Raw genomic sequence first — 23,397 nt, 5'->3', positions numbered from 1 at the left:
AAAAGACTTTTTGTTAAACTGCAAATAGACAGTCTTTTGAGCGCAAAATCTGACAACGTGTTAAGTACTTCTTTCTCAGACCACCTAGAACAATAATTCCTTCTGCCTTAGAACCTACTTGGATTTTCCCGCTCCTACTTAGGCGCTCAAGTGATTTGAACAAGTCCTTCAGTATATTGGAAAACACTTTTTGTTAAACTGCATATAGACAGTCCTTTGAGCGCAAAATCTGACAACATGTTAAGTACTTCTTTCTCAGACCACCTAGAACAATAATTCCTTCTGCCTTAGAACCTACTTGGATTTTCCCACTCCTACTTAGGCGCTCAAGTGATTTGAACAAGTCCTTCAGTATATTGGAAAGACTTTTTGTTAAACTGCATATAGACAGTCTTTTGAGCGCAAAATCTGACAACGTGTTAAGTACTTCTTTCTCAGACCACCTAGAACAATAATTCCTGCTGCCTTAGAACCTACTTGGATTTTCCCACTCCTACTTAGGCGCTCAAGTGATTTGAACAAGTCCTTCAGTATATTGGAAAACACTTTTTGTTAAACTGCATATAGACAGTCCTTTGAGCGCAAAATCTGACAACATGTTAAGTACTTCTTTCTCAGATCACCTAGAACGATAGTTCCTTCTGCTTTAGAACCTATTTGCATTTTCCCACTCCTACGTAGGTGCTCAATTGATTTGAACAAGTCCTTCACTATATTGGAAAATAGTTTTTGTTAAACTGCATATAGATAGTCTTTTGAGCGCAAAATCTGACAACGTGTTAAGTACTTCTTTCTCAGACCACCTAGAACAATAATTCCTTCTGCCTTAGAACCTACTTGGATTTTCCCACTCCTACTTAGGCGCTCAAGTGATTTGAACAAGTCCTTCAGTATATTGGAAAAGACTTTTTGTTAAACTGCAAATAGACAGTCTTTTGAGCGCAAAATCTGACAACGTGTTAAGTACTTCTTTCTCAGACCACCTAGAACAATAATTCCTTCTGCCTTAGAACCTACTTGGATTTTCCCACTCCTACTTAGGCGCTCAAGTCATTTGAACAAGTCCTTCAGTATATTGGAAAACACTTTTTGTTAAACTGCATATAGACAGTCCTTTGAGCGCAAAATCTGACAACATGTTAAGTACTTCTTTCTCAGATCACCTAGAACGATAGTTCCTTCTGCTTTAGAACCTATTTGCATTTTCCCACACCTACGTAGGTGCTCAATTGATTTGAACAAGTCCTTCAGTATATTGGAAAAGACTTTTTGTTAAACTGCATATAGATAGTCTTTTGAGCGCAAAATCTGACAACGTGTTAAGTACTTCTTTCTCAGACCACCTAGAACAATAATTCCTTCTGCCTTAGAACCTACTTGGATTTTCCCACTCCTACTTAGGCGCTCAAGTGATTTGAACAAGTCCTTCAGTATATTGGAAAAGACTTTTTGTTAAACTGCATATAGACAGTCTTTTGAGCGCAAAATCTGACAACGTGTTAATTACTTCTTTCTCAGATCACCTAGAACAATAATTCCTTCTGCCTTAGAACCTACTTGGATTTTCCCACTCCTACTTAGGCGCTCAAGTGATTTGAACAAGTCCTTCCGTATATTGGAAAACACTTTTTGTTAAACTGCATATAGACAGTACTTTGAGCGCAAAATCTGACAACATGTTAAGTACTTCTTTCTCAGATCACCTAGAACGATAGTTCCTTCTGCTTTAGAACCTATTTGCATTTTCCCACTCCTACGTAGGTGCTCAATTGATTTGAACAAGTCCTTCACTATATTGGAAAATAGTTTTTGTTAAACTGCATATAGATAGTCTTTTGAGCGCAAAATCTGACAACGTGTTAAGTACTTCTTTCTCAGACCACCTAGAACAATAATTCCTTCTGCCTTAGAACCTACTTGGATTTTCCCACTCCTAATTAGGCGCTCAAGTGATTTGAACAATTCCTTCAGTATATTGGAAAAGACTTTTTGTTAAACTGCATATAGATAGTCTTTTGAGCGCAAAATCTGACAACGTGTTAAGTACTTCTTTCTCAGACCACCTAGAACAATAATTCCTTCTGCCTTAGAACCTACTTGGATTTTCCCACTCCTAATTAGGCGCTCAAGTGATTTGAACAAGTCCTTCAGTATATTGGAAAACACTTTTTGTTAAACTGCATATAGACAGTCCTTTGAGCGCAAAATCTGACAACATGTTAAGTACTTCTTTCTCAGATCACCTAGAACGATAGTTCCTTCTGCTTTAGAACCTATTTGCATTTTCCCACTCCTACGTAGGTGCTCAATTGATTTGAACAAGTCCTTCAGTATATTGGAAAAGACTTTTTGTTAAACTGCATATAGATAGTCTTTTGAGCGCAAAATCTGACAACGTGTTAAGTACTTCTTTCTCAGACCACCTAGAACAATAATTCCTTCTGCCTTAGAACCTACTTGGATTTTCCCACTCCTACTTAGGCGCTCAAGTGATTTGAACAAGTCCTTCAGTATATTGGAAAAGACTTTTTGTTAAACTGCATATAGACAGTCTTTTGAGCGCAAAATCTGACAACGTGTTAAGTACTTCTTTCTCAGACCACCTAGAACAATAATTCCTTCTGCCTTAGAACCTACTTGGATTTTCCCACTCCTACTTAGGCGCTCAAGTGATTTGGACAAGTCCTTCAGTACATTGGAAAACACTTTTTGTTAAACTGCATATAGACAGTCCTTTGAGCGCAAAATCTGACATGTTAAGTACTTCTTTCTCAGATCACCTAGAACGATAGTTCCTTCTGCTTTAGAACCTATTTGCATTTTCCCACTCCTACGTAGGTGCTCAATTGATTTGAACAAGTCCTTCACTATATTGGAAAATAGTTTTTGTTAAACTGCATATAGATAGTCTTTTGAGCGCAAAATCTGACAACGTGTTAAGTACTTCTTTCTCAGACCACCTAGAACAATAAATCCTTCTGCCTTAGAACCTACTTGGATTTTCCCACTCCTACTTAGGCGCTCAAATGATTTGAACAAGTCCTTCAGTATATTGGAAAAGACTTTTTGTTAAACTGCATATAGACAGTCTTTTGAGCGCAAAATCTGACAACATGTTAAGTACTTCTTTCTCAGATCACCTAGAACGATAATTCCTTCTGCTTTAGAACCTAATTGAGTTTTCCCACTCCTACTTAGGCGCTCAATTGATTTGAACAAGTCCTTCAATATATTGGAAAACACTTTTTGTTAAACTGCATATAGATAGCCTTTTGAGCGCAAAATCTGACAACGTGTTAAGTACTTCTTTCCCAGACCACCTAGAAAGATAATTCCTTCTGCTTTAGAACCTACTTGGATTTTCCCACTCCTACTTAGGCGCTCAAGTGATTTGAACAAGTCCTTCAGTATATTGGAAAACACTTTTTGTTAAACTGCATATAGATAGCCTTTTGAGCGCAAAATCTGACAACGTGTTAAGTACTTCTTTCTCAGATCACCTAGAACGACAATTCCTTCTGCTTTAGAACCTATTTGCATTTTCCCACTCCTACGTAGGTGCTCAATTGATTTGAACAAGTCCTTCACTATATTGGAAAATAGTTTTTGTTAAACTGCATATAGATAGTCTTTTGAGCGCAAAATCTGACAACGTGTTAAGTACTTCTTTCTCAGACCACCTAGAACAATAATTCCTTCTGCCTTAGAACCTACTTGGATTTTCCCACTCCTACTTAGGCGCTCAAATGATTTGAACAAGTCCTTCAGTATATTGGAAAAGACTTTTTGTTAAACTGAATATAGACAGTCTTTTGAGCGCAAAATCTGACAACATGTTAAGTACTTCTTTCTCAGATCACCTAGAACGATAATTCCTTCTGCTTTAGAACCTAATTGAGTTTTTCCACTCCTACTTAGGCGCTCAATTGATTTGAACAAGTCCTTCAATATATTGGAAAACACTTTTTGTTAAACTGCATATAGATAGCCTTTTGAGCGCAAAATCTGACAACGTGTTAAGTACTTCTTTCCCAGACCACCTAGAAAGATAATTCCTTCTGCTTTAGAACCTACTTCGATTTTCCCACTCCTACTTAGGCGCTCAAGTGATTTGAACAAGTCCTTCAGTATATTGGAAAACACTTTGTTAAACTGCATATAGATCGCCTTTTGAGCGCAAAATCTGACAACGTGTTAAGTACTTCTTTCTCAGATCACCTAGAACGATAGTTCCTTTCTGCTTTAGAACCTATTTGCATTTTCCCACTCCTACGTAGGTGCTCAATTGATTTGAACAAGTCCTTCCCTATATTGGAAAACACTTTTTGTTAAACTGCATATAGATAGTCTTTTTTTAGTGCAAAATCTGACAACGTGTTAAGTACTTCTTTCTCAGACCACCTAGAACGATAATTCCTTCTGCTTTAGAACTTACTTGGATTTTCCCACTCCTACATAGGCGCTCAAGTGATTTGAACAAGTCCTTCAGTATATTGGAAAACACTTTTTGTTAAGCTGCATATAGATAGCCTTTTGAGCGCAAAATCTGACAACGTGTTAAGTACTTCTTTCCCAGACCACCTAGAACGATAGTTCCTTCTGCTTTAGAACCTATTTGCATTTTCCCACTCCTACGTAGGTGCTCAATTTATTTGAACAAGTCCTTCCCTATATTGGAAAACACTTTTTGTTAAACTGCATATAGATAGTCTTTTTTGAGTGCAAAATCTGACAACGTGTTAAGTACTTCTTTCCCAGACCACCTAGAAAGATAATTCCTTCTGCTTTAGAACCTAATTGAGTTTTCCCACTCCTACGTAGGCGCTCAATTGATTTGAACAAGTCCTTCAATATATTGGAAAACACTTTTTGTTAAACTGCATATAGAGCGCAAAATCTGACAACGTGTTAAGTACTTCTTTTCCAGACCACCTAGAAAGATAATTCCTTCTGCTTTAGAACCTACTTGGATTTTCCCACTCCTACTTAGGCGCTCAAGTGATTTGAACAAGTCCTTCAGTATATTGGAAAACACTTTTTGTTAAACTGCATATAGACAGTCCTTTGAGCGCAAAATCTGACAACATGTTAAGTACTTCTTTCTCAGATCACCTAGAACGATAGTTCCTTCTGCTTTAGAACCTATTTGCATTTTCCCACTCCTACGTAGGTGCTCAATTGATTTGAACAAGTCCTTCAATATATTGGAAAACACTTTTTGTTAAACTGCATATAGATAGCCTTTTGAGCGCAAAATCTGACAACGTGTTAAGTACTTCTTTCCCAGACCACCTAGAAAGATAATTCCTTCTGCTTTAGAACCTACTTCGATTTTCCCACTCCTACTTAGGCGCTCAAGTGATTTGAACAAGTCCTTCAGTATATTGGAAAACACTTTGTTAAACTGCATATAGATCGCCTTTTGAGCGCAAAATCTGACAACGTGTTAAGTACTTCTTTCTCAGATCACCTAGAACGATAGTTCCTTTCTGCTTTAGAACCTATTTGCATTTTCCCACTCCTACGTAGGTGCTCAATTGATTTGAACAAGTCATTCCCTATATTGGAAAACACTTTTTGTTAAACTGCATATAGATAGTCTTTTTTTAGTGCAAAATCTGACAACGTGTTAAGTACTTCTTTCTCAGACCACCTAGAACGATAATTCCTTCTGCTTTAGAACTTACTTGGATTTTCCCACTCCTACATAGGCGCTCAAGTGATTTGAACAAGTCCTTCAGTATATTGGAAAACACTTTTTGTTAAACTGCATATAGATAGCCTTTTGAGCGCAAAATCTGACAACGTGTTAAGTTCTTCTTTCCCAGACCACCTAGAACGATAGTTCCTTCTGCTTTAGAACCTATTTGCATTTTCCCACTCCTACGTAGGTGCTCAATTTATTTGAATAAGTCCTTCCCTATATTGGAAAACACTTTTTGTTAAACTGCATATAGATAGTCTTTTTTGAGTGCAAAATCTGACAACGTGTTAAGTACTTCTTTCCCAGACCACCTAGAAAGATAATTCCTTCTGCTTTAGAACCTAATTGAGTTTTCCCACTCCTACGTAGGCGCTCAATTGATTTGAACAAGTCCTTCAATATATTGGAAAACACTTTTTGTTAAACTGCATATAGAGCGCAAAATCTGACAACGTGTTAAGTACTTCTTTTCCAGACCACCTAGAAAGATAATTCCTTCTGCTTTAGAACCTACTTGGATTTTCCCACTCCTACTTAGGCGCTCAAGTGATTTGAACAAGTCCTTCAGTATATTGGAAAAGACTTTTTGTTAAAATGCATATAGACAGTCTTTTGAGCGCAAAATCTGACAACATGTTAAGTACTTCTTTCTCAGATCACCTAGAACAATAATTCCTTCTGCTTTAGAACCTAATTGAGTTTTCCCACTCCTACGTAGGCGCTCAATTGATTTGAACAAGTCCTTCAATATATTGGAAAACACTTTTTGTTAAACTGCATATAGATAGCCTTTTGAGCGCAAAATCTGACAACGTGTTAAGTACTTCTTTCTCAGACGACCTAGAACGATAATTCCTTCTGCTTTAGAACCTACTTGGATTTTCCCACTCCTACTTAGGCGCTCAAGTGATTTGAACAAGTCCTTCAGTATATTGGAAAACACTTTTTGTTAAACTGCATATAGACAGTCCTTTGAGCGCAAAATCTGACAACATGTTAAGTACTTCTTTCTCAGACCACCTAGAACGATAATTCCTTCTGCTTTAGAACCTAATTGGATTTTCCCACTCCTACGTAGGCGCTCAATTGATTTGAACAAGTCCTTCACTATATTGGAAAATACTTTTTCTTAAACTGCATATAGATAGACTTTTGAGTGCAAAATCTGACAACGTGTTAAGTACTTCTTTCTCAGACCACCTAGAACGATAATTCCTTCTGCTTTAGAACCTACTTGGATTTTCCCACTCCTACTTAGGTGCTCAATTGATTTGAACAAGTCCTTCACTATATTGGAAAAAACTTTTTTTTTAAACTGCATATAGATAGACTTTTGAGTGCAAAATCTGACAACGCGTTAAGTACTTCTTTCTCAGACCACCTAGAACGATAATTCCTTCTGCTTTAGAACCTACTTGGATTTTCCCACTCCTACTTAGGCGCTCAATTGATTTGAACAGGTCCTTCACTATATTGGAAAACACTTTTTGTTAAACTGCATATAGATAGTCTTTTTTGAGTGCAAAATCTGACAACGTGTTAAGTACTTCTTTCTCAGACCACCTAGAACGATAATTTCTTCTGCTTTAGAACTTACTTGGATTTTCCCACTCCTACATAGGCGCTCAAGTGATTTGAACAAGTCCTTCAGTATATTGGAAAACACTTTTTGTTAAACTGCATATAGACAGTCCTTTGAGCGCAAAATCTGACAACATGTTAAGTACTTCTTTCTCAGATCACCTAGAACGATAGTTCCTTCTGCTTTAGAACCTATTTGCATTTTCCCACTCCTACGTAGGTGCTCAATTGATTTGAACAAGTCCTTCACTATATTGGAAAATAGTTTTTGTTAAACTGCATATAGATAGTCTTTTGAGCGCAAAATCTGACAACGTGTTAAGTACTTCTTTCTCAGACCACCTAGAACAATAATTCCTTCTGCCTTATAACCTACTTGGATTTTCCCACTCCTACTTAGGCGCTCAATTGATTTGAACAAGTCCTTCAATATATTGGAAAACACTTTTTGTTAAACTGCATATAGATAGCCTTTTGAGCGCAAAATCTGACAACGTGTTAAGTACTTCTTTCCCAGACCACCTAGAAAGATAATTCCTTCTGCTTTAGAACCTACTTGGATTTTCCCACTCCTACTTAGGCGCTCAAGTGATTTGAACAAGTCCTTCAGTATATTGGAAAACACTTTTTGTTAAACTGCATATAGATAGCCTTTTGAGCGCAAAATCTGACAACGTGTTAAGTACTTCTTTCTCAGACCACCTAGAACAATAATTCCTTCTGCCTTAGAACCTACTTGGATTTTCCCACTCCTACTTAGGCGCTCAAATGATTTGAACAAGTCCTTCAGTATATTGGAAAAGACTTTTTGTTAAACTGAATATAGACAGTCTTTTGAGCGCAAAATCTGACAACATGTTAAGTACTTCTTTCTCAGATCACCTAGAACGATAATTCCTTCTGCTTTAGAACCTAATTGAGTTTTCCCACTCCTACTTAGGCGCTCAATTGATTTGAACAAGTCCTTCAATATATTGGAAAACACTTTTTGTTAAACTGCATATAGATAGCCTTTTGAGCGCAAAATCTGACAACGTGTTAAGTACTTCTTTCCCAGACCACCTAGAAAGATAATTCCTTCTGCTTTAGAACCTACTTCGATTTTCCCACTCCTACTTAGGCGCTCAAGTGATTTGAACAAGTCCTTCAGTATATTGGAAAACACTTTGTTAAACTGCATATAGATCGCCTTTTGAGCGCAAAATCTGACAACGTGTTAAGTACTTCTTTCTCAGATCGCCTAGAACGATAGTTCCTTCTGCTTTAGAACCTATTTGCATTTTCCCACTCCTACGTGGGCGCTCAATTGATTTGAACAAGTCCTTCACTATATTGGAAAATACTTTTTCTTAAACTGCATATAGATAGACTTTTGAGTGCAAAATCTGACAACGTGTTAAGTACTTCTTTCTCAGACCACCTAGAACGATAATTCCTTCTGCTTTAGAACTTACTTGGATTTTCCCACTCCTACATAGGCGCTCAAGTGATTTGAACAAGTCCTTCAGTATATTGGAAAACACTTTTTGTTAAACTGCATATAGATAGCCTTTTGAGCGCAAAATCTGACAACGTGTTAAGTACTTCTTTCCCAGACCACCTAGAACGATAGTTCCTTCTGCTTTAGAACCTATTTGCATTTTCCCACTCCTACGTAGATGCTCAATTTATTTGAACAAGTCCTTCCCTATATTGGAAAACACTTTTTGTTAAACTGCATATAGATAGTCTTTTTTGAGTGCAAAATCTGACAACGTGTTAAGTACTTCTTTCCCAGACCACCTAGAAAGATAATTTCTTCTGCTTTAGAACCTAATTGAGTTTTCCCACTCCTACGTAGGCGCTCAATTGATTTGAACAAGTCCTTCAATATATTGGAAAACACTTTTTGTTAAACTGCATATAGAGCGCAAAATCTGACAACGTGTTAAGTACTTCTTTTCCAGACCACCTAGAAAGATAATTCCTTCTGCTTTAGAACCTACTTGGATTTTCCCACTCCTACGTAGGTGCTCAATTGATTTGAACAAGTCCTTCCTTATATTGGAAAACACTTTGTTAAACTGCATATAGATAGTCTTTTTTGAGTGCAAAATCTGACAACGTGTTAAGTACTTCTTTCTCAGACCACCTAGAACGATAATTTCTTCTGCTTTAGAACTTACTTGGATTTTCCCACTCCTACATAGGCGCTCAAGTGATTTCAACAAGTCCTTCAGTATATTGGAAAACACTTTGTTAAACTGCATATAGACAGTCCTTTGAGCGCAAAATCTGACAACATGTTAAGTACTTCTTTCTCAGATCACCTAGAACGATAGTTCCTTTTTCTTTAGAACCTATTTGCATTTTCCCACTCCTACGTAGGTGCTCAATTGATTTGAACAAGTCCTTCACTATATTGGAAAATAGTTTTTGTTAAACTGCATATAGATAGTCTTTTGAGCGCAAAATCTGACAACGTGTTAAGTACTTCTTTCTCAGACCACCTAGAACGATAATTCCTTCTGCTTTAGAACCTACTTGGATTTTCCCACTCCTACTTAGGCGCTCAATTGATTTGAACAGGTCCTTCACTATATTGGAAAACACTTTTTGTTAAACTGCATATAGATAGTCTTTTTTGAGTGCAAAATCTGACAACGTGTTAAGTACTTCTTTCTCAGACCACCTAGAACGATAATTTCTTCTGCTTTAGAACTTACTTGGATTTTCCCACTCCTACATAGGCGCTCAAGTGATTTGAACAAGTCCTTCAGTATATTGGAAAACACTTTTTGTTAAACTGCATATAGACAGTCCTTTGAGCGCAAAATCTGACAACATGTTAAGTACTTCTTTCTCAGATCACCTAGAACGATAGTTCCTTCTGCTTTAGAACCTATTTGCATTTTCCCACTCCTACGTAGGTGCTCAATTGATTTGAACAAGTCCTTCCTTATATTGGAAAACACTTTGTTAAACTGCATATAGATAGTCTTTTTTGAGTGCAAAATCTGACAACGTGTTAAGTACTTCTTTCCCAGACCACCTAGAACGATAGTTCCTTCTGCTTTAGAACCTATTTGCATTTTCCCACTCCTACGTAGGTGCTCAATTTATTTGAACAAGTCCTTCCCTATATTGGAAAACACTTTTTGTTAAACTGCATATAGATAGTCTTTTTTGAGTGCAAAATCTGACAACGTGTTAAGTACTTCTTTCCCAGACCACCTAGAAAGATAATTTCTTCTGCTTTAGAACCTAATTGAGTTTTCCCACTCCTACGTAGGCGCTCAATTGATTTGAACAAGTCCTTCAATATATTGGAAAACACTTTTTGTTAAACTGCATATAGAGCGCAAAATCTGACAACGTGTTAAGTACTTCTTTTCCAGACCACCTAGAAAGATAATTCCTTCTGCTTTAGAACCTACTTGGATTTTCCCACTCCTACTTAGGCGCTCAAATGATTTGAACAAGTCCTTCAGTATATTGGAAAACACTTTTTGTTAAACTGCATATAGACAGTCCTTTGAGCGCAAAATCTGACAACATGTTAAGTACTTCTTTCTCAGATCACCTAGAACGATAGTTCCTTCTGCTTTAGAACCTATTTGCATTTTCCCACTCCTACGTAGGTGCTCAATTGATTTGAACAAGTCCTTCCTTATATTGGAAAACACTTTGTTAAACTGCATATAGATAGTCTTTTTTGAGTGCAAAATCTGACAACGTGTTAAGTACTTCTTTCTCAGACCACCTAGAACGATAATTTCTTCTGCTTTAGAACTTACTTGGATTTTCCCACTCCTACATAGGCGCTCAAGTGATTTCAACAAGTCCTTCACTATATTGGAAAATAGTTTTTGTTAAACTGCATATAGATAGTCTTTTGAGCGCAAAATCTGACAACGTGTTAAGTACTTCTTTCTCAGACCACCTAGAACAATAATTCCTTCTGCCTTAGAACCTACTTGGATTTTCCCACTCCTACTTAGGCGCTCAAGTGATTTGAACAAGTCCTTCAGTATATTGGAAAAGACTTTTTGTTAAAATGCATATAGACAGTCTTTTGAGCGCAAAATCTGACAACATGTTAAGTACTTCTTTCTCAGATCACCTAGAACAATAATTCCTTCTGCTTTAGAACCTAATTGAGTTTTCCCACTCCTACGTAGGCGCTCAATTGATTTGAACAAGTCCTTCAATATATTGGAAAACACTTTTTGTTAAACTGCATATAGATAGCCTTTTGAGCGCAAAATCTGACAACGTGTTAAGTACTTCTTTCTCAGACCACCTAGAACGATAATTCCTTCTGCTTTAGAACCTACTTGGATTTTCCCACTCCTACTTAGGCGCTCAAGTGATTTGAACAAGTCCTTCAGTATATTGGAAAACACTTTTTGTTAAACTGCATATAGACAGTCCTTTGAGCGCAAAATCTGACAACATGTTAAGTACTTCTTTCTCAGATCACCTAGAACGATAGTTCCTTCTGCTTTAGAACCTATTTGCATTTTCCCAGTCCTACGTAGGTGCTCAATTGATTTGAACAAGTCCTTCCTTATATTGGAAAACACTTTGTTAAACTGCATATAGATAGTCTTTTTTGAGTGCAAAATCTGACAACGTGTTAAGTACTTCTTTCTCAGACCACCTAGAACGATAATTTCTTCTGCTTTAAAACTTACTTGGATTTTCCCACTCCTACATAGGCGCTCAAGTGATTTGAACAAGTCCTTCAGTATATTGGAAAACACTTTGTTAAACTGCATATAGACAGTCCTTTGAGCGCAAAATCTGACAACATGTTAAGTACTTCTTTCTCAGATCACCTAGAACGATAGTTCCTTTTTCTTTAGAACCTATTTGCATTTTCCCACTCCTACGTAGGTGCTCAATTGATTTGAACAAGTCCTTCACTATATTGGAAAATAGTTTTTGTTAAACTGCATATAGATAGTCTTTTGAGCGCAAAATCTGACAACGTGTTAAGTACTTCTTTCTCAGACCACCTAGAACAATAATTCCTTCTGCCTTAGAACCTACTTGGATTTTCCCACTCCTACTTAGGCGCTCAAGTGATTTGAACAAGTCCTTCAGTATATTGGAAAAGACTTTTTGTTAAAATGCATATAGACAGTCTTTTGAGCGCAAAATCTGACAACATGTTAAGTACTTCTTTCTCAGATCACCTAGACCAATAATTCCTTCTGCTTTAGAACCTAATTGAGTTTTCCCACTCCTACGTAGGCGCTCAATTGATTTGAACAAGTCCTTCAATATATTGGAAAACACTTTTTGTTAAACTGCATATAGATAGCCTTTTGAGCGCAAAATCTGACAACGTGTTAAGTACTTCTTTCTCAGACCACCTAGAACGATAATTCCTTCTGCTTTAGAACCTACTTGGATTTTCCCACTCCTACTTAGGCGCTCAAGTGATTTGAACAAGTCCTTCAGTATATTGGAAAACACTTTTTGTTAAACTGCATATAGACAGTCCTTTGAGCGCAAAATCTGACAACATGTTAAGTACTTCTTTCTCAGACCACCTAGAACGATAATTCCTTCTGCTTTAGAACCTACTTGGATTTTCCCACTCCTACGTAGGCGCTCAATTGATTTGAACAAGTCCTTCACTATATTGGAAAATACTTTTTCTTAAACTGCATATAGATAGACTTTTGAGTGCAAAATCTGACAACGTGTTAAGTACTTCTTTCTCAGACCACCTGGAACGATAATTCCTTCTGCTTTACAACCTACTTGGAATTTCCCACTCCTACTTAGGTGCTCAATTGATTTGAACAAGTCCTTCACTATATTGGAAAAAACTTTTTTTTTAAACTGCATATAGATAGACTTTTGAGTGCAAAATCTGACAACGTGTTAAGTACTTCTTTCTCAGACCACCTAGAACGATAATTCCTTCTGCTTTAGAACCTACTTGGATTTTCCCACTCCTACTTAGGCGCTCAATTGATTTGAACAGGTCCTTCACTATATTGGAAAACACTTTTTGTTAAACTGCATATAGATAGTCTTTTGAGCGCAAAATCTGACAACGTGTTAAGTACTTCTTTCTCAGACCACCTAGAACGATAAATCCTTCTGCTTTAGAACCTACTTGGATTTTCCCACTCCTACTTAGGTGCTCAATTGATTTGAACAAGTCCTTCACTATATTGGAAAAAACTTTTTTTTTAAACTGCATATAGATAGACTTTTGAGTGCAAAATCTGACAACGTGTTAAGTACTTCTTTCTCAGACCACCTAGAACGATAATTCCTTCTGCTTTAGAACCTACTTGGATTTTCCCACTCCTACTTAGGCGCTCAATTGATTTGAACAGGTCCTTCACTATATTGGAAAACACTTTTTGTTAAACTGCATATAGATAGTCTTTTGAGCGCAAAATCTGACAACGTGTTAAGTACTTCTTTCTCAGACCACCTAGAACGATAATTCCTTCAGTTTTAGAAACTACTTGGATTTTCCCACTCCTACGTAGGACCTCAATTGATTATTGAATTGAATAAGTCCTTCACTATAATGAAGAGTTGCTGTGATTTAATTGACTTACTGATCTAAAAAATGTGCCACATTCGGCACTACAATATAGTTCGAGAACAAAAGTGATACAGCAGTAAAGTCAATTGTTCAAGACTTAAAAGGTCAAAACAACAAGCAAAATTTAGCAAGTGAAAGTTTAAAGTAGCAACAACAGAATGGTTTGTGATCACAATCGATCTACACGTTAATTAAACTTTGTACGCATCCCATACTCTTGCAACCAATTTTGTTTCAAGGAATTCCCACAGCAGCTCGTAATTCTGCAGATGGACCCCATCGCTTAAGAAATTGAACTGGAATCCATTTAAGCGTATGTGTCTCTTTTTGAATCTCTTCAGCAAGCGTTTGTTGCTGAGGTCCGTTCCGACGGCATTCCATGTTCTTGGGATTAAGTCACATGTTAGTACTTTAACGTTACGTTGCCGAGCCCAGTCTGCCAACATCCTTATGTCATAAACTAGATCACACAGTCGAGACGCTCCCGGTTGCCCATTTCGTCCCGTGATATCGTTTCCTCCGAGGAAGACAATCAGGAAGTCAAGATCTGACATTTCGCTGAGGTATCGTTCAAAATTAGCAACCCTTTCTCCACCTCTCCCAATGATTCGCACTCCGCTGTTCATGAATGAACTCATTCTCATAAGGTGAGAATCACCTATAAATCCCACTTCATATTTTGGGACCAGTTCGTTCATTTTCCAACTATAATAGAGGCAACTTAGTATTCTCTACAGCAACATGAAGTAGTACAAATTATGCTAATCCTATCCTACTAATTTGGGGCCCACTCCGGTCGCCGACCGGACTATTTGGGCGCTGCCTCGACCCGTGCAGCTGGGGTGACACTTACTGCTGAAAGGGAACATCAGAATTTTTTATCAAATAGACTTGCCCATGTACTGACGGGATCAACGAAACGCCGGAGAAAACGCATCGCAACGTCGTGAAAGCCGCACGCACGCACGCCGTACATCCCCAAATGCATGGGGTGCACCAAAAAAAGAAAGCGGGGGGGGGAGCTGACTAACCAGCGTCTCAACGGGACAGGGGGGGGGTGCACCCCATGGGGCGAAACGCCCTCACCTTAGAATAATAGTATACATATAAGTAATAAGGGGAGAGAACATCAACCCCTCAACCAATATGGCTGAAAATTGGAGTAGCGTTTCCCCACATTACATGGGGACTACAGTGCTTATACTGGTACTCCAAAACAAGAATTTTCCCAAGGATATTAGGTGATTTTGGGAATATATTCACGGGGGTTGGGGTGGTCACGTGCAGAGTGAAAATTGACCCCCTAGATCTCGGAAAACCCTATACAAAATATATATGGGGAGACTCCCCACTAACTGGGGATTCTAAAACACTAAGATTTGTAACATAGTTCAAAGCTTCAAGGTGTGTCAATGGTGTCAACGGATGGTGTCAACCGCTTCTGGGGCTAACACCGAGGGCAAGTTTACTGGCCAATTTCTCTAAAACGGCGGAACAAAAATAAACCCCCTTAGTACAGTTTGTAGCACTGCTTGAGATACGCATCATATTAAAAAATGAGCCCAATCGGTACATTCTTCGAGGAGTTATAGCAAAAATAAGGTGCCGTACCAAATGGCCTTGGAGGAGAGATACACCACCTTCAGAGCTAAAATTGAACATCTAAACATCACAAAACGCTATATAAAGTATACATATTCTGAATCTACGTTAAATGAGCAATTCAAAACACTAATTTTGTCACCCGAAGTAACAAAATTCAAAGGCTCAAAACGGGTACCAAGTACAGGTACCCTGCTTCACCGGGTCAAAATTGGGGCACCTGTCCTGGCCAATTTCTCGAAAACGGCTGAACGAAACGGAACGAGACCTATATCAAAACAAAGCTTAGCTCAAGCTGGGTCTAACAAAAAAAAATCATCAAAATCGATTCACTCTACAACGAGTTATTCCAAAGTTAAGGTACCGTACCAAATCACCAAAAAGCCAGGGTACTCTGGCTGCAGAGCCAAAATTAGCCATCTAAACCTGCAAAAACGCTATATAAAGTACACATATTCGGAATCTACGTCACACGGGCTAATCAGAACACTAATTTTGTAACCTGAAGTAACAAAATTCAAAGCTTCAAATCTGGTGGCGGATGGTGTCATCCGCTTCTGGGGCTAAAACGGAGGGCAAGTTTACTGGCCAATTTCTCTAAAACGGCGGCACAAAAACAAACCCCCTTAGTACAGTTTGTAGCACTGCTTGAGATACGCATCATATTAAAAAATGAGCACAATCGGTCCACTCTAGAAGAAGTTATAGCAAAAAGTAGGTACCCTACCAAATGACCAAAAAAGCGAGGTGACCTGACTTCAGAGCCAAATTTGACAATCTCAATTCCGTAAAATGCTATGGAAAATATATATGGGCATACTCCCCACTAACTGAGGATTCTAAAACACTAACATTTATTGGGTAACTCTCGTGTTTTGTTGTACCGAAATTTGGCTCACTCAAGATAGCCCGAAAATTCGACTTTTTTCAAATTTAAACATTAATAACTTTTTGATTAGGCCGATTTGGGAAGCCAACCAAAAACTGCAGGCAAGAGGGGTTCAGTGCTAACAAAATGCGACCACTCCCGTTTAATTTGGTCCAGTACTTTAGAAGATATTAACAAAATACTGTTCTGTACCCCATTTTTTTGGCTAAAATCGAAGCCCTTGATTTCCAGAACCGACGTAAAACAACGTGAAACAGCGTTCCCGGCGTATTTGTGGGTGTAATTCTGGTCCACTTCGATGTTCTGGGTCACGGCAAACCTTCATGGTGAGGTGGGAAAAAATTTCCCACCTCACCATGAAGGTTATGATGTTTTGTGTGTTTTGACATAAAACAACATCCAAAGAAATTTGATGAAATCGTGAAAAAAGAAAAATTGTTGAATTAACCCCATTATTTGATTTCATTAGCTTCAACAACCTAAATGGTGTCTAGAAAACACAAAACCCACGCCCAAAATGTTGTTCAATTGCGGAAAACACCACTCAGCCATAAAATTTGAGAAAAGATTTGTTTTTCCGCATTCATTATTGAAGAACAGTTCTAAAGAACATTTCGAATGACTGTGACTAGCCATTCCTGAGAAGCACGTCTTAACAGCAACAGATTATGCCAATATTCACTCATTTTGGTCAAAAATTGAATGAGAAATTTGAAAAACAAAAAAAAACAAAACATTAAATTCCTTTCTCAATGTGATAGTTTCACAAGTTCTTTCCTCCAACTTTTTGATCAGGCCGATTTGGGAAACCAACCAAAAACTGCAAGCAAGAAGGGTTCAGTGCTAACAAAATGCGACCACTTCCCTTTCATTTGGTCCAGTACTTTAGAAGATATTAACAAAATACTGTTCTGTACCCCATTTTTTGGGGATAAAATCGAAGCCCATGATTTCCAGAACCGACGTAAAACAACGTGAAACAGCGTTCCCGGCGTATTTGTGGGTGTAATTCTGGTTCACTTTGACGCTCTGGGCCACTGCAAACCTTCATGGTGAGGTGGGAAAAAATGTCCCACCTCACCATGAAGTTTATGATTATTCGTGTGTTTTGACATAAAACAACAGCCAAAGAAATTTGATGAAGTCGTGAAAAAGAAAAATTGTAGAATTAAAACCTTTATTTGATTTCATTAGCTTCAACAACTCAAATGGTGTCTAGAAAACACAAAACACACGCCCAAAATGTTGTTCAATTGCGGAAAGCACCACTCAGCCATAAAATTTGAGAAAAGATTTGTTTTTCCGCATTCATTATTGAATAACAGTTCTAAAGAACATTTCGAGTGACTGTGACTAGCCATTCCTGAGAAGCACGTCTTAACAGCAACAGATTATGCTAATATTCACTCATTTTGGTCAAAAATTGAATGAGAAGTTTGAAAAAAACAAAACATTAAATTCCTTTCTCAATGTGATAGTTTCACAAATTCTTTCCTCCAACTTTTTGATTAGGGCGACTTGAGAAACCAATGAACACTGCCAGCCAGGAGGGATTAGGGCCACAAAAAACGCGAGCATTCCCGTCCAATTTAGTATGGCAGTTTTGGAGAAATCATTGATGACATGAAGCGTACCCCGATTTTTGGGCTATGGTGAGAGCCCAATTTCTCGCAAAATCGCGCAAAACGACTAAAAATGGCGCCACGTAGATAATTCTGAACGTAATTCAGGTCCACTCCGTAAATACTGAACACCCAAAACCTCTATTGCGAGTTGGGTAAAAATTCCCACCTTGCCCTAAAGGCCAGGGTGTTTTGTGTGTTTTGATTAAAAAAAAGAACTCAAACAAGAATTTCATGAATTCGCAAAAAGTTAAAAACACTTTTATAGAAAAAACTTCATTCCACACAACGAGGAGCTCCCTTCGACTAAACTCCTCCCCTATCGAGGAGTAGCTCGCATAGCGACTCGCCTGTTTTGTTGTATCAGAAAATTGATGTCCACGAATATGACAAAATTCAGTACTCTTTTCAAGTTTGAACATCTTTAAGTTTTTGCCCCGTTAGATTTTGGGAAACAACTACCTAGAGCAGTCAAGAAAAATTCAATATCAACAAATTAGGACTATATTTGTTCTGTCTGGTAGATTAGTTTAAGAGAAATCAACAAACATACGAACTGTACTCCTATTTTTGGGATATCAAAAGAAACAATTTTCTCACAAAGTTGAAAGCAGCTAGACCCGACTCCTTAAACGTAAATCTGGAGGCATTTACGGTCAACTAATTTACTTAGCTTTTGAACACCAAAACCCATTATCGCTATGTTGAAAAAAATCCCAGCTTGCCATGAAGGCTTTTTGGGTTTTTTATTAAAAAAACAACAGGAGCAAGAAATTCCTGTAAAGCCTACAATTGAAAAACTGAAAAAAAAGCGAATTGCACCCAATTTTAGGTTTAAATAGCGTCATGCGCACTCTGGGAGACCAAATAGCACGATATATTTGTAACATTAACATCCAAAATAGTTAAACTTTTAAGGTAATGCATTAAATCGGCGGGATTTTCATTTTTTTTGATATTTTAGAAAAAAATATCATTTAATGAGCCCAATAAATAGAAGAACTCATTTGCTCAAGCTTGTGCAGCTATTTCAATAGGGAAGAGAACCCTGAATTTGCCCTTTGGGTTCTCGTTAGTTGCATGGGAATAAGTAGAACTCTCAAAATAAATCCAAATTTTTTTTCGAGTGGACAGCCAACTTTCGCAAATTCATGTAAAACAGTTTTATAGAAGAAACTTTATTCCACTAACTGCGAAACTTCCTTCCACTAAACTCCACACCTTTCTAGGAGTAGCTCGCATAGCGACTCGCCTGCTTTGTTTTACCAGAAAATTGATATCCACGAATATGACAAAATTCAGTACTCTTTTCAAGTTTGAACATCTTTAACTTTTTGCCCCGACATATATTGGGAAACAACTACCTAGAGCAGTCAAGACTAATTCAATATCAACAACTTAGGACTATGTTTGTTCTGTCTGGTAGACTGGTTTAAGAGAAATCAACAAACATACGAACTGTGCTCCTATTTTTGGGATATTAAGAGAAACAATTTTCTCACAGAGTTGAATACAGCTACACACGACTCCTTAAACGTAAACCTGGAAACATTTACGGTCAACTTTTTTATTTAGCTTTTGAACACCAAAACCCACTATCGTTATGTTGGAAAAAATCCCAGCTCGCCATGAATGTTTGTTGGGTTTTTTTATTAAAAAACAACAGGAGCAACTCAAAAACTCATCGTTTGGTTGACTCTCGTGTGTTTTTTACTAAAAGAGCGCTGTACTTGTTACAACTGGAGTCGTTAACTCATTTAAAAATAAATTTTTTTTCTTTTATGAAACTTGTATGATTACCGGGAAATCATACAAATCATATATGACCTTGTATGATTACCGGGAAAAATGCAACTCAAAAACTCATCATTTTGCTGACTCTCGTGTGTTTTTTACTAAAAGAGCGTTGTACTTGTTACGACTGGAGTCGTTAACTCATTTAAAAATAAATTTTTTTTCTTTTATGAAACTTGTATGATTACCGGGAAATCATACAAATCATATATGACCTTGTATGATTACCGGGAAAAATGCAACTCAAAAACTCACCATTTTGTTGACTCTCGAGTGTTTTTTTACTAAAAGAGCGTTGTACTTGTTACGACTGGAGTCGTTAACTCATTTACAATTAAAGTTTTTTTCTTTTATGAAACTTGTATGATTACCGGGAAATCATACAAATCATATATGACCTTGTATGATTACCGGGAAAAATGAATATCAAAAACTCATCGCTGGGTTAGTCTGGTGTATTTCTTACCGAATGAGCGCTATAGCTGTTACGATTAGAGTGGTTTAACACTATTTTTGTTTTTTGTATGAAACTTGTATGATTACCGGGAAATCATACAAATCATATATGACCTTGTATGATTACCGGGGATCATATATGACCTTGTATGAAATCAAGGAAAGTTGTATGATGGGCAACCCGGGTACATAACTATTACATAAATTTTGGCTTGCTTTTATTTCGGCCTACTTTTGCTTCGGCTTCCTTTGCGTTCGCCAAGATATTCATATCAAATGGTACTAATCTTGAAAGATGGTTCCTAAATTGCGTTTTTTTTTGGTTTTAACCTTGCTTTCCCCCTGTGAACATTTTATGGCTTTCATAATACACATCGGATTTGTATTTGCAGGAGTTGCCCTTTTGCCTTTTGTGGACGAAAGGAGACTGTTAGCCACATTAGACACTGTCTATCCAGATCTGAGTCAGGACGAAACTAGACGAAACACTTACGGCTGTGACAATATATTCTTCTCTCAGTACCACCCCGCCTATAACTTCATAAAGGGCATCTACGAGGGGTTCAACCCTCGGAGAGCTGACAAAGACAAACAGGTGTGTAATGTAATACTATTTCTAGGCTCTGTCCTGGTTGCTGAGGATCTCAGCTTAGGCGAATATAAGGTGACTCAATGATAACTGCGACAGCATTGAGTTCATTAATAATAGCCGCCTCAGCTTCTCAGCCGGCTATTATAGCGTACCAATTTTTTTTACAATTCAAAGAATTTGAATTGTATTGGGGCGCTGTCTTTTAATAGCCGCACAGCGATAGCTGGGGCTATTATTTGCCTTCTCTTGGTTTTTTACAATTCAAAGTATTCGAATTGTATTGGGGAGCTGTCTTTTTACGACTCGAAGAGGAGTATTGGAGAAGTCCTTTTTACGACTCGAAGAGGAGTATTGGAGAAGTCCTTTTTTTAATCACTTTAGTTGGAGTGAATTTTGAAACAGGAAATGAAACGCGTGAAAAATTTTAGAGTGGTTTGGGTGCTGAAGAAAATTGAAGAAGGGAGCGAAAAGAGAGTGGTTTTTTAATAGCCGCGAAGCGATAGCGGCTATTATTGGGGACATCGTGGTTTTTTTTTTAATTCGTCGTCTCCATCGATGATTCTTGCGACCTGACTTCTTGGAATTGACTTATTGGAATTGACTTCAGTGACTTCTATTGCTTTGCAGTTAAAATTTGTGTACGTGACGTCGTTTCTGCTTTTAGGTCAATTGCGTGACTTACCTCACTCAAAAAAATGACTTCTGAACTCACTTAGTTCAGAATGTCTTGAGCTTTTGATTTCGATTATCAATTTTGAAATAGCTCTTTAAGGGCGTTTTCCTTATTAATAGCCGTACAGCGATAGCTGGGGCTATTATTGGCCTTCTCTTGGTTTTTTTATTTCGTCGTCATGATTTTTGTTACGACCATATGACGTCACAGCCACTTTTTGTTCATTCGTTCATGCAATTTTAACTGAATTGCATGTGTGACGTCATTTTTCGCTCTTAGTGGAGCGAGTTTTTTTGTTCATGCGCGTGATTAAATTTTTGGTCACACTTGACTTACCTCACTCTCAAAAATGACTTCCTCACTTTGAAATTGACTTTTACTTACTTTAATTCAAAGAGATAAGGTCAAATAGGTGTGTGTCACTCTAAATGAATGTTATTTGAGATCAGCTAATAGAGGCAGCAATAATTATACAGATTTTTGATCCAAATATAACAGATCAGCCTTCAATGAAAAGACGAATTTTTTTGGTCTGTCTTACTTTTTTTAGACTGCCAATCTACGAATCTATTGCGGCTATTTTCTGGCAATCTGCCAGCTATGTTAGAACATGTGTGTCAAAAGATTGACAGTCCGAAGCTAACCCGAAAAGACCTAGTGGTCTATTGAAGGACTGATGGTCGATCTGTCTATCTTATTTCTTTAGGTGTTTCAATTCATGGAAGGCCACGAGCGTCTCTCGCGGCTATTTTTCGGCAATGTGCCGGCTATGTTTGTTCATTCCGCTGTTTTCGAGAGAGCGAGAAATTGAGGTGTGAAAAAAATTTCTGTAGGCGAGCGAAATTTTGTGTTCACGTGCGGCTTTTTTAAACCTTTTTTGTTAATTTTTTGGGTTTAAAAGTCTGATTATGATATTGTGTGATGCTAAGGGTTGTTTTATAGTGGTTCTTAGGTTTCTGGTCATTAATAAGAATTTTATACTATTTTGCTGGTTTTTCAGCTATTTTGCTGAATTTTAGGCGAATTTTAGCAATTTTTTGCGTTTTGTTTTGTTATAATGCTTTGTATGGGCTTTGAATAGACGCATGTTAGTTACGGAGTCTTTAGGTACCAAGTGATTACATATTCTTAGGTTTTAAACGATTTTTTTGTTTAGAAAAATGACAATAAACTGAAAAATATTAAATTATTTTTCTTAATTTTTTTTGCTGTTTTTCGCTTTTTTTCTAAACTTAGAGAAATTTTTCAGCCTATTTGACTTTCCCATTGTTTTAGAAGTCTTCCAGTACTATATTTGCTCCAATTAACGTTTTTCGGGTCTATGTGCTCCCGTGAAATTAAAATAAAAGCTCAATTTTTCTATGATTTTTTTCAAGTTGTCTTTAAATGCCCTTTGTGTTCTGCAATTTTTTATAGCATTTGGGGATGCCTATAGTCCAGATTAGTTGTTTTTGATCCGTTTTGATGATTTGTATTTTTTTAGTCATTTTGTTAAAGATAATTGAGTAATTTTTATGAAGATTTCCGCGAATTTTCGTGTTTTTTTTTGGAATTTTTGCTGAAAACTTCTGATTGTCTGCTTTTTGCTACTTTTTGGTGTTCAAGCTTTTGATAGGAGCTTTTCTAGAGGTTTTGTTGAAATATATTTAGTGCACTTTTTAATGACAAATTTATCTAACTTTTCTTAATCTCTAACTTTTTTTCTGTTTTTTTCGATCTTCGTTTTTACTTTTATAAATAGACAATGATTTGGATTGGTGGACGCTTCACCAGATGTAATATTAAAAGTTTTTTGAAATAATGATTTGAATTCAGCATAATGGTATTTGATTGATAATTTGTGGCCATTTTTTTTGTTTTTTTACAGAGAATATTTTTGGTTTTGTTATTCGTTTCCTTTCTTTTACCTTCGTTTATTCTACTTG

General features: G+C 37.3%; 1 protein-coding gene across 2 annotated transcripts in view; it reads left to right on the top strand.

Annotated features, from left to right (window-relative positions):
• Positions 1-23,397, top strand: part of LOC142354790 (5'-3' exoribonuclease 2-like) — a 110,315-nt gene that overhangs the window by 63,646 nt on the left and 23,272 nt on the right. For both annotated transcript variants that reach the window (XM_075407165.1, XM_075407166.1), the window contains one exon: positions 20,600-20,802. In XM_075407165.1, coding sequence (XP_075263280.1) covers positions 20,600-20,802 — 203 coding nt within the window. The remainder of the gene's footprint in view (positions 1-20,599; positions 20,803-23,397) is intronic.

Source organism: Convolutriloba macropyga (genome assembly GCF_964194025.1).
Source record: "Convolutriloba macropyga chromosome 13 unlocalized genomic scaffold, txConMacr16.3 SUPER_13_unloc_1, whole genome shotgun sequence".
In the NCBI taxonomy this organism is placed as follows: Eukaryota; Metazoa; Xenacoelomorpha; order Acoela; family Convolutidae; genus Convolutriloba; species Convolutriloba macropyga.
Note: the sequence above shows the minus strand (reverse complement) of the source record. Positions and strands in the feature narration are given on the sequence as shown.